Genomic DNA, 13,167 nt, shown 5'->3' with positions numbered 1-13,167 from the left:
TCAAATAAATAAAAATTAAAAAACGGTCTACAGCTAATGAAAATAAGCTCAAAATGAGTTCCCAGTGTAGACCTGCAATCACAAAATGACCTCTATTTGAGAATCTGTAATCATTGGATTTATTTCTTCCTATAGTACACTGTTTCTGTTTGTAGTTCCCTTCCGTGTTGTTCCGGGGACAGGCCAGTCTGTGTGGAGACCTTTGTTATGAGGTGTGTATCGAAAATCTCTCCCCAAGAAATCATTGAAAAATAATCTTGATGTGCCTGTTGTCATAGAAACTTTCCGCAACTTCTCGCAAAATTTTACTTAAAAACTGTTGAAGATATCAAGACCAGACTTGTTTAAGATGGCAAGACGAAACTTCAGACACAAATCTGTGTGAAATTGTTGTGCAAATTTGAAAGTTCCACAAAAAGTTCCATTTGTTAATACTGACAAACCATATCTTCTATTTTATTTATTTTGACAACTGATTAAGATATTCGTCCATTCAAACATTTCATTCAGCGTCTGATTTATAGATTACTGAGCCACGTCTGACTATTAAAAACTGTCCCCTCAAAAATCACCAGATCCGTACAGAAATTACCAAACTTTCATGATCACCGGTTCAACCTGTTACACAGTATAGGTTTAGTTTGATAAACTCCGTCAATCTGACACTAAAAGAAATAATTGACTAATGTTTCGACTTTTACAGGTCCTGCGGTGCTGCAACTCAAAACTCTACTCCACGCGGAAGGAAGCATGTGCTCTGCTGTACCTCCTGATGAGGGCCAACTTTGAGTACACGAAAAAGAAGAGCTTCACCCGTGTCCATTTACAGGTAAGGTAGTTCCTCGCACTTCCTACCTTAAGAATCTCAGTACCTGTTGTTACTATTGGAACAAATCAAAAATCTAGATTGGAATTCTTTCGAATTTCGCTTGCAGTAGGACAGGAATCCTTGCAGTGTTTCTGTCATCCGTTACTGTTGTCCCACCAGCTTTATTCTCATGTCCCCCTTACAGGTACATTGTACATGTACCATAAATTGGTCTCCGTCTTTACTTTAAGGTTAACACGAAACTTTGAAATCTCTTCAGTATGATGTCCGTCTTGAAAGGAGTCTTCAAAATGATGTATCTGATTTTGTTTTTGAGATATCCTTGAAAAGAAAATAGATAACATTTACATTTGTAAAATGCAAGTTTCAATGAACAATTTACTGATATTGGCAAAAAATAAGTTTTCGGGCCATATCAATTTTTTTTCAGATTTACGTTTTTTTCTCTCTGTATCAGGATTGAATTTCAAGATGTTGATGCATCTTATTTTGTTTTCATTTAGGTGATAATCTCAGTGTCAAAGCTCCTTGGAGACGAAGTTGGCCTTAGCAACTCGCGTTTCCAGGAGAGCCTCGCAATGGTGAACAGCTATGCATCCAGTGACCGGGCAATGCAGGTCAGTAATCGTACTGGAGTCACATATAACATCAAACTCTCTGTGTGGCTAAACTGTGTGTTACTATAAAATCCTGTTATCTGCAACCTTATCTGATCAGAGTGATGTTTTCAGTAAGATGTTCTTCTTATTCAAACTTCCTGTTGTACAATCATTTTTTCTGAAATCAAGACTTGCAGTGATTTGATTTGCTTAATTTAGGGTCACCTAAACAAAGACTTTTCTGGTCTATGAAGTATGATCTTGTAATAACAGGGACCCACTTGTAAATAAAGTCCCACATTTGAGTAAGATCTCAAGTATAGTCAATAGCGAATCTCAGATTTGAGAAAATCATAAAAGTTAAGACCTACCATTCTGTCGTTTTGTTGTGACATCATTAAAATAGTGTATTTTCTGTCTGGTATGGAAAGAAACTGTGATGTGGTTACATACTGGGGGGGGGGGGGGGGGTATCCATTGATGATTCTTCTATTTCTTTTACACATTAAAAATGTATGCTGCCACTCCATGTCTGACATGTCATCCTCATTAATGCATGTAATATCTCCCCTACCAGAACGCTCCCAATTATATAAAATATTGTTATGACTATTTTATATCTTCCCTCTCTCCAATCTGGTACACAGATCAGTTACTTCTGGTGTAAAGTAAATGACAGAACAGTTATTTTTAGGCTACCTGTTATACGGAGTGACAAGCCAGTAGTTTCTAAAGCTATATATATATTATACCAATGTTATGACAATAATTTCTGGGGTTATGTGTTATAGTAAATGACAGAACAGTTATTTTTAGGCTACCTGTTATACGGAGTGACAAGCCAGTAGTTTCTGAAGCTATATATATATTACACCAATGTTATGACAATAATTTCTGGGGTTATGTGTTACAGTGAGTGACAAAAACCAATGACAGGCTATGACAGGCAAATTTCTTGGGCTTTATATTACAGCAGGTGACAGAATATTGATTTTCTTGAGCTGGATGTTAAAGAAAGTAACAAGACATTTATTTTATGGGTTATATGTTACAGTGAGTGACAAAAACCAATGACAGGCTAAGACAGATCTTGGGCTTTATGTTACAGCAAGTGACAATGTATTGATTTTTGGGGTTAGATGTTACAGTGAGTGACAATATTTACTCGGGCAGTATATTTCACATCTATATCTTAAAGCTACAAAGAATTTGTATGTTACTGAGATTTGTTTTTGTTTGAACTATTTGTAGCCTTCTGAAGATTATTTATTGATGGTAAATAATTTGTTAAATGTTGGTTGCACTGTCCCAACTCCCACATGATCAAACCTTTTTTACATCCTGTTTGTTTTTACTGTCATCCACACCACAAGAATTGCTGTTTATTTCAATTTAATTTTGTAATAAATATTGTAGCTGTGTTTGATCTGCACTCAGTTTTGTTACATTACAAGACCTCAGAGAGACCATGTATGGTTCATTCATGAGGATAAAGAATTCCCTTGTCAGTTTATATTATTTAAAAAGTTTGCTCCATGAATTGGTACAAGTTTGCCCTTGTTGAAGAGAGATCATATGGACTTGGTTTTAAATGTCTGTTGCTGTTGTTGTTGTTTTATAAGTTTTTTAGTTTATGTCACATAAATGTTTCCTTATCATTGTTGTTTCATTGCTTACATTTTACGATGATTTTATTTTCATGCTAATTTATACAGAGCTTCATTTGCATATTCAAATGCCTCATGAATATAAATTCATTCAAATATTATTTTGTATTTTATACCTGTAATAGTTCAAGTGTGAACTGTTTTAAGACTTTGATTTATGAATGAATAAATCAATTTCACAAAATGTAATTGATTACCCCCTCAAGTGCCTCATGAATATTAATGCAAGAGTTTATTTTTAACCAATTTATATTTTATACCTGTAATAGTATCAAGTGTGAACTCTTTTATGACTTTGATTCAAAAATAATTAACTTGACTTCACAAATTGTAATTGATTACCAAGGATTTTACCTTGAAGGTCAACTGATAAATTCAAGGTCATTTGAATATGAATTAAGCTTACAATAAATTCATACATTTGTGCAGTGTGTTGTGTGATCATGCTTTCTAATCAATTTTGTGCCCAAACAGACCAAGTTGATTTTCCGTGATAACAACAACGGGCTTATGGCCCAACGACGGGTATGAAAATCCAATTAAAAAAATTATTGCTTGCGTACATTACAGCTAGAAACCATGGCAACCTAACATCGATTTGTCCCAAATCTGCTTCGTGTTCTGCAATGTTAATATGCACAAAATGGCAAAATTTGATATTTCTGATTAAAATACAAAAACATTTCATTAACACAATTTCAGAAAAATACAATAGATAAATCTAAGATATGATACGTTTTTATCTCACTGACACTTCGTTACTCTCGCTTTCCTTCTTACAGCTGTGTTAAATTAGGCCTGATTATGACACCACCATTTTTCCAGTCATATCAGGACTGAAGTCTGTCATATATGATACAATAGAAGATGGATAACATTTCTTCCATTGAAAAAAAAGACAAAAATGAGACAATATAATGCCAATTGAAAGCTCCAATACTTGCTTCTTCTATAAATAACAGCAAAGCTTAAAAAGCAAGCCTAGCAATTGACTCAAGAAAAACTAACGCAACCTTTCAAATTCTTTTAAAATCTAATTAAATTTAAAAAAAAAAAGGAAATACATGTACAAGAAACATTACTTGAATTATTTTGTTATTAAATTAAGTTTTCGGTTGGCAGTAGACAAATACAATGTTTTGTTGTCATGGTTTCAACTATTTACAATTTTTAATGTAATGAGGACAGATGGTGATTTGGCAGTGGTTCCGTAGCATAACAGGGAAACAGACATCAGCAACGCCAAACTTTTTATTATAACACACAATCGTTCATATTTAATATCTGTGAAATACAGTCAGTTTTAAAGCGGTTTTTTTGATAAGCCAGGAAGAAGTCACTATTTGTTTTATCCCTCTCAAGCTTTTTCTGTGACTAAAACTGATTCATTGATACCAAACACTGATATCACTGTGGAATCCCACTCATACCTATTCATATCATATGAATTTTCAATTTTAAAAGAAATGAGTATATATAATATGAATAGCTGTTTATTTTCTTAAAATCATTGGTCAAATTTCACTGTCAAATAGCATGAGATTGAAAATTTTGTTGAATTGTTTCCCAAGATTACTGAGATTTAAAGACAGTATTAACTCATTCACCCCTACACTTTAAAATGGACTTGCCTAGTCTCTGATTTGGTAAGGTTCAAGTGTGACTTTAGGGATGAATGGGTTAAACACATTGATTGAACCAGTCTTCCAATCACGTGAGATATCAGTTAAGCATGAAATAAACAGGGAAGGTGTTATGAGTTTGGAAACAGTATCTAGTCTTTGGTGTTTGGGGAACAGGGAAGGTGTAACGAGTTTAGTAACAGTGTCTAGTCCTTGGTGATTGGGGAACAGGAAACAATGTTACTATGGTTACAGTCGAGAGGTATGATTATCTCCCCTTCTTCCTCTTTCTCCCTCATACGTTCCAATCGCTAGAATTCAGAAATAAAGATTGTGTTCCCCATAAGCCACAACATTATTCTTGGTAAAGGCAAATCAATGGCCCATGAACAATTCCTAACCCTTGAACCCTCGTAACGAAATGGAAGATCAACCCACCCCAGTATTCTGGTAAAGGAATTGGAAACTTGGCCAGCTAGCCAACCAACCTTAATATTGGTAAAGGGATGCTATCATTTGTTCTAAAAAAGACTAGTAATTCTGGTAAAGGTAAGGTAAAGCCAAAAAAAGTAGAAAAAGATAGCGGTGACAACGAAGGAACAGATAGGACATTTTTTTTGTAGAACTATAGGTGTTATAGGGGATCAGTGGTGGTGGAATTGTTTTTATTTAAAATGAACAAAATCAATGTTTTTTTTATTGTGTATGAATATTACATTGATTTCTGTTAGAAATTTAATTCTAATTTAAAATCAGAAAATGTTTGATTGATGTCAAGAATTGTACAATAAATAGACATTGTGAAAGAAAGTTTTGGTACAATATTTAAAAATGTAAATATATTAACATATGTAGTTAAGAATCAATCTTTTAGGAATGTTCTTCTTTTACTAGTTATCTTGTTAGCAATCAGTTGAAATGTTGTTAATAAGCCCTAGCTCTGTCAATTATTTCCTACTTTTGTTTTTGTGATTTCAAGGATTGTGGGGTATGAAACATTTTGGTTTCGCTTGGTTTTCCAATTAGATTTGACTGCAGGTGAAAAGTGTAATGTGGCTTTTTATCCCCAACCCCAATCTAATCAATCGACTGAAACCCTCGGTATGGATAACAAAAATCCAAATGACCTCAGATTTAACCAAACCTCGCCTTTAGTGGTTAATATGTGTGAATATTGCTAAAATTATACTAATTATGTTTATCTGTGAGTAGAACAGGTTTTGTTTGATTAGCAATTGAAAAAAATAAAGTAATAAAGAGTGTCAAGCACCATGTACAATGTGATTGTACTATGATATCAAACATTTCATGGACTAAGAATAATTGGGGGAACGTCCCATGATATCAAACATAATATGGACCAAGAATAACTGGGGGAATGTCCCATGATATCAAACATAATATGGACCAAGAATAACTGGGGGAACGTCCCATGATATCAAACATATATGGACCAAGAATAACTGGGGGAACGTCCCATGATATCAAACTTTTCATGGACCAAGAATAACTGGGGGAATGTCCCATGATATCAAACATTATATGGACCAAGAATAACTGGGGGAAAGTCCCATGATATCAAACATATATGAACCAAGAATAACTGGGGGAATGTCCCATGATATCAAACATTTTATGGACCAAGAATAACTGGGGTAATGTCCCATGATATCAAACATTTTATGGACCATGGGGGGCAGATGTTATATGGAGGGTGGCAGTGTCATTTGGGAGGGGCATGTCCCTGGTAGAACTACATATGTAGGTTGATGAAGGAGGGGGAAGGAAAAGTATCGTCATTAGATTTGTACTCGAACTAGTATATGGGCAAATGTGAAATTATGTATTTTCAAAACAAAGTTTTGGTTCTTGCAGTTGGACATTTTTGACTTAATGCTCAAAGACGTAACATAAACATTAACAAAGTGGAAAATCATCCAGCAATTGGAATGTGAAATGTGAATATTTGATAAACACCGTAGTTCCAGAGTCACCAGTTTCTACAATAGACATTTATGAACTATCAATGAATCCAGAGATAGTAAATCCGTCCTTCATTCTGGATCCTGTCAGGATAAAATCCGTCTGTCCTTGTGTTTTACAAAGTGTGTACGCTAAATACTTCCACAGTTTGATGGCGTTCCTTTAATGAAGTATCAAAAGTTGTGGAATGTTTACTGTGCACGCTATTAATTCATTTACCCCTGAAATTTCATTATTAACATTCCAACCTTTGAATTGGAAGAGTTCAAATGTGTCTTCAGGGGTGAATGGGTTAAAACCTATAAAACAATGATATTTGATGTACATGCATGCCATCCTTTATTACAATAACAGGGTGATGGAAAAGGTCGGAAACGTGGACAGAGGACAGAGGTAACAGTTGTCTCCCCTTGGTATTGCGGAGTGGCATACAGTTACTACTAATATTACTACTAACCGGTCTTTGTACGATGGTTGCCATGTAGTGGAGAACAGTTGCCTGCTTATATAGGCATTAATATTTATATAATCTTTAGTAGAACAAGTCCAATGCTGTTATTTCGTAAGAGGATTTAAGGTCACGGAGGAATTGCTGTACTCCTCCATAACTGCGGAAATGTATAATATTTTTGCAAAGTAGGATTTATGCGTAATATTTCAGATTTGAAGTGAATTTTTTCCCTTTAGTTTGGGATTCTCAGGAATAAGGTTACCATGGAGTAGTTAACATGTATTTAAATTATTTTTAAACAAAAAATCTAGGTCAGCAAAAAAGTTCATGGTCAATTCCCACTGTGTAAATGGATTCCTATAAAAAAAGAGCGCCCCCTAATTTCATCATGTATTTAACTATGTTCTGGGATGGGAGACACGTCGGAAATATTAATACATTTTACAGGTAAAATTATTAAAAAGTTGCATGGCTAGACATGCCATTATGTAGTAATACCTATATATACCAAGTATTATAAAGGCTTCACCATATATATATCTATCTGTATTCACTACTGTATCAAATGTATTCTGTATACTATATATAGATGTATATAGACAAATATTTAATATTTAAAAAATATACATATATGGTAAAATATTCTTGGTTCAAAATCTCCGGCTCCAGATAATATGGCTATGTGATTTGATCTGGATGTTCAGGATTATATAATACAAGTCCGATCAAATTAGGATAGGTTAGTAGTCTCCATTTGATATATTTGAGTTGACCTAATTACACTGTATATAGATTGTTTCAAGTATCGAGACCAATATTTTGATTTCTGGTTACTTTTCTCTCTATTTCAGTTTCCTGTTTTTTTTCTTCAAACTATTTTTTTCATAATTAGATGTATTGTATCAGTCTTTAACGTTACATTCAGTCCTACCAGTGTTTAAGGCTTGTTTTATGTCTATATTTAATTTCCTTGACTCAGAACATTGTACCTGACATTTAGATGGGTTTGAGCGTGTGTCTTCAGGGACCTTTTGTGTATCCTTGAGCTGTATTGAAAAGTTGATGAAAATATCACTTGATGCACAGCATATGTAAGCCCCACATCAAACTAGAAAGGCCCATGGTGTTCAGCATGAAAGCCCCACATAAAACTAGAAAGGCCCATGATGTTCAGTATGTGAACCCCACATCAAACTAGAAAGGCCCATGATGTTCAGCATGTGAGACCCATATCAAGCAAGAACATCCCATGATGAGCAACATATGAATGTAATATTAAACAAGATACATTATTTATCAAAAATGAGAGAGGAAAACCTAACAGCTTATAACATTTTTGTGTTGGTGATGGGGAGTCGAATCGCACCAATTCGCTATAGAGCGAGTATAATCAATACAGAGTTATCTGCTCCTGCACCCAGCATTTTATTATCTTACCGTAATATTATCCATGGACTTTCCATTACTTGGATTCTCTTCACAGATTTGATCGAAGTTCCAATGTGTTTTTAAGTTGCTGTGTTAAAGCTGTATTCTAATCGGCTTTGTTATTTATTTTCATTATCCTCAACTGTAACCACGACAATATATAATAAAATATTTCGTCCGAAATAAAGTTTTGAGGCAAAAATAGAAATATTACAATTAACTGATTTTTAAGTAAGTAAATATTTTACCATATCTTAGCATATTTATATTCAATTAAAACCTGAATTTAAGATAATTGAATACATTTATTAAAGTCTAATGAGTTTCGTTTATTTTCTCCGCACTCTGTATTATTTGCTTGATCGTGAAGGACACATGGAATTTTTTAATGGTGGGCGGAATATGGAAAAATACAACGGAGCGCGTAAGAATTTTAATTATCTTCCTCCTGTGGCATTGTGCACCTTGTGGCATCCTCCTGGCCTGCCAAGGTGCCACTCAACACAGCATGCACTTCCTTGCTTGCCACCTCCTTTGGAATTCCTGTTACCGTAGTAACATCAGGTCTTGGATGGATGAAACATTGGCATGGCTTCAGTTGAACTGCTTAAGGCAAAAATAAAAATGCTCTGCCAATTGTCACAAACATTAAGCCATTATAATAGCGAATGATTTAAAAATCCTCATGTTGATTTAGAATTTTTAGACTATTGTGATATTGTGATGTATTTATACACTTTTTGGAAGAAAAAATAATTCATGAATTCCTTAATCTTTAATGAAAAATGTTATTTTGATTTAAACCATTTTTCGGTTCCTTAGTATAGGACAGTAGTTTGAATACTGTTTTGCATGTATTTAGTCTGTTAGGTTAGCAGTGTGTTAGCGGGTAAAATATTTTTTAGAAGGATTTTTGTTTTGTTCAATATCAACTTTTCGCTTCTACTGTGCAATCCTCTTTCAGGATCACTCAACTACCTTAAATATATATGCTATGTTATCATATGTATCTCTTATCAAAAAAGAGTTCTGATCAGTTAAAACCGTCTTCTCTTTGTCATGAAACCTTTGTTGTATATTGCGTCTTTGCGTATTGCAGAGTTATTTACTCTTGTGAGCAGGTATTGATTGTTACGTCATTGGTTTGTGTGAGAAAATTAAGTCGCTTTCTCAAAAATTGATGATGTTACTCTCACCAACAAATGACGTAATTAAACAATAAATATCTGCTCACAAGAGCAGATAACTCTGCAATACGAAAAGACGAAATAATCAATGGTTGTGAGGTGTACACGTTATATAATACAAAGATCAGCATTTTTCAAGAATTAACAATTTCAAGGGAAGTAGTTAATTCTTACATATTTTGAAAAATATATATCCAGTTTGAAAACAGGAATTTTCAGTTTGTGTTATAAATATTTAGGGATATACATTTTAGTTGCCTGGAAATAAACACAAAAACCCATATGAAACTACAGCAAAGAAATTAGAAAAAACATTGGATAAATGAATTAGTTGTCAGTGTAGTTTTTTCAGTTTATATAAAAATTACAAAATTTAAGTAGGTTTAAAACCAAGCGATATTTCTCTCTCATTCTTTTACGTAGATACTGACTGATATAATAAGTGCTTAGAATGATAAACCATCAATAATAGCATATTTTTTTTTCTGAAAAATGCAAAAGAAGGTTATTTGAGGAACAAAAAACCCAAGAGAAAACAACATATTTTTCTGCTTAATTATGACTGGAAAGATGTATTGAACTTTGTATGTTCAGTAAATAGACCATAAAGTGTTAGATTGAACAAAATCATACAAAGTAGGGTTAAAATAACGTATGGTCGTACTGTGACGGTGACGACACTTAAAAAAAATGATTTAGAAATACACAAAATGAAATGCTATGATAACAATCAAAATTAGGTTTAAAAACATGCTTAATGCTTACAGAATTAAGAATTAACATTTTCTATACATAAGTTAAAAAAAGGATATATGGTATATTCTTTAAAAAAAATATATTGTGTCAATTAACGTCAATTAAGGGAAAACACAGAAACAATAAGAAAAGTATCTCTTTCTTTATTTGAATGACTAGATCGGAGTTCTTATACATTTTATGTTTTCCTGTGTAATAGTTTTACCAGGATTTCACTTGTTTTTCCGTAAATTTTCCTGGTGTCTTGCATTTTGTTCTTTCGATTTGTTTTTAGATTGTCTTCTCTACAATTTCCAATTTTGTTACGTAATTTTCATTTCATATACCAATATTGAAGACTCAATGTTAAAAACTTGTGTTTGTACTAAAGTCAAATTTATCCTCATTTGCTAGGCTGAAACTTTTGATATTACGTCAAATAAAATATTCTGAAGCAAGCAACTGTAATATTATTAGAAAAAATAATAAAAAAAATAAAAATATATATATTTTGTAAGTACAATGTATATGAAAAAAATCCATATCTTAAAGCATCTGTTATTCAAGCTTAACCGCTGTAATAGAAATGAGAAGTAATACATCCTTTTAAATGTCACGTAAATTTCTTTTTACAGAAAAGTGGATTTCCGGCTGAAGTAAAAGATCTCACAAAACGAATCCGAACAGTTCTCATGGCAACTGCTCAGATGAGAGAGCACGAAAACGACCCTGAAATGCTGATAGACTTACAGAACAGTTTAGCCAAGTCATACGCCAGCACGCCAGAGCTTCGGAAAACGTGGCTTGACTCCATGGCAAAAATTCATTTTAGAAATTCAAATTACTCCGAGGTTTGTAGAACTCGTAGTGTCAGTGAGGAAATATGCTCATAAATCTTGATGAGAAACATAAAATGTGTTCTTCAGTGATCCCAAAGTGTCGTGAGGTTATACATTAGTGCTTCCCAAGTATTTAATGAAAAATATTATCGGATTAATTGGATTTTGTGTATTTTGGGAGTCGTTCAAGATTGTATGTGTTGGTTTTCTTCTTACATACAATTAATTAGGAAGATGAATAAATTCCCCTGTAAATTGTAGCAGTAGTCTATTTTTAGTCCCCATCAATTCTTCCAGAGATGACTCTATAGGTTTGTGTCATCTGTTTGGGCCATATATCTTGCCATCACTATGTTGTCAGACTGAGGACCAAGTCAAACTTACCAAAGTTACTAACGTATACAACTTCAGCCACACTATATTTGAGCCTGTTTGGGAGCCAGGTGGTGTGCTCTGTGGCGGTGGCCAAGTGGTTGAGGGGTCTGACATTCTGCTGCCAATAGCCCTCCAGCGTCAAAGTCAAATTGTTACAAATATCAATTTTATTATGTGAGTGTATCGTCTCTGGCTGGCGGAGTGTTGTATATTGAAACTGGGTCTTATGGTCCACAATTAACAGAGTTATGGCCCTTTGTTTATTTTTTAAACCAAAATATTTTCCAGGTATGGCAGCAATGAATTGTTCACAATGACTTGCTTTGTATGAAAATCTATTCCTTGGATAAGTCAGTCTAACCTATTTTTTAAAAAGCTTTTTCACTATTTATTGACTATTGTGAAATGAATTATTATCTTGTCCCACATTGTCTGTATTTTTTGGGAGGGAAATAAATTGATCTTGATTGATAAGACTCCATGTTTGTATTACAGGCGGCCCACTGTTATATCCACATAGCCGCTCTCATAGCTGAGTACCTGAGACGTAGAGGTAAGTGTTTGTACATAATACGAAATACGCATCATATAGGGGTGGAAATAGGGAGGAGAAAGCTTACTATATAGTCGCCTTACTGCCATACATTTTATATAACAATGTAGTCGCCTTACTGTGATACATTTTATATTGCAGTATAATCGCCTTATTGCGATACATTTTATATTGCAGTATAATCGCCTTATTGCGATACATTTTATATTGCAGTATAATCGCCTTAATGCGATATATTTTCAATATCTCCATCCCCCACCCCCTACCCCAACCACCCACCCTCTAAAACAAAACAAAAATCCACTGATTTAATGCATAGATTTGTGATACGACAGATAAATTGTCACGAAAATATTCACAAAACTGCAAAATATTTACGGATTTAGAAATATACTTCACCAAAAGTATTGGTATTTTGAGTTAAGTATCATTACCTTGTATATAGTACTGTATTATTAGCACTACATAGCGATATATCAATATCAATACCCTATACCTTTTCCTTATCTGTACTGTAATATAGTCTAAATATAAATCAATATTTACTATTATTCACTAGCATTCATAACCTCTAGACCTGCTCACAGAGACTATATACAACCATCTAAATTTCTGTAGTAGAAAATAGACTCCTGTGAAGGAATATACAACAAATTGTTAATGGCTAAATTCACTTGGCTCCTGTCTGAAAACATCTCCTGTCTCTAAATTAAATTACTGTTTCCCTGTAGATTATAAGGAACGGGTAAAGGCCATCCTAGATACTCAAGGGGTTACGCTCACTTTTGCTCTCTGTACCCCTGGAATATGTCATAGCAAAATTGAAGGCACACGGCTAGCTATTTGATTGGTCTTGGGTAAAAAAACACCTGACCAATCTCTAGACTGATACCTGTCTT

At 33.8% G+C, this 13,167-nt stretch overlaps 1 protein-coding gene across 9 annotated transcripts in view; it reads left to right on the top strand.

Annotated features, from left to right (window-relative positions):
- LOC110465901 (dedicator of cytokinesis protein 11-like) overlaps positions 1–13,167 on the top strand; it is a 143,552-nt gene that overhangs the window by 102,241 nt on the left and 28,144 nt on the right. For 3 of the 9 annotated variants that reach the window (XM_021522049.1, XM_021522052.1, XM_021522050.1), the window contains 5 exons: positions 156–212; positions 704–829; positions 1,333–1,446; positions 11,137–11,352; positions 12,211–12,268. In XM_021522049.1, the coding sequence (XP_021377724.1) occupies positions 156–212; positions 704–829; positions 1,333–1,446; positions 11,137–11,352; positions 12,211–12,268 (571 nt within the window). Of the gene's footprint in view, positions 1–155; positions 213–703; positions 830–1,332; positions 1,447–2,679; positions 2,704–3,569; positions 3,621–7,054; positions 7,094–8,949; positions 9,004–11,136; positions 11,353–12,210; positions 12,269–13,167 lie in introns of all 9 variants that reach the window. The other 6 variants (XM_021522045.1, XM_021522044.1, XM_021522051.1 and 3 more) reach the window with 6 other exon arrangements.

Source organism: Mizuhopecten yessoensis, unplaced genomic scaffold (genome assembly GCF_002113885.1).
Source record: "Mizuhopecten yessoensis strain PY_sf001 unplaced genomic scaffold, ASM211388v2 scaffold11105, whole genome shotgun sequence".
Taxonomy (NCBI): Eukaryota; Metazoa; Mollusca; class Bivalvia; order Pectinida; family Pectinidae; genus Mizuhopecten; species Mizuhopecten yessoensis.
This window is presented reverse-complemented; position numbering and strand designations above follow the sequence as displayed.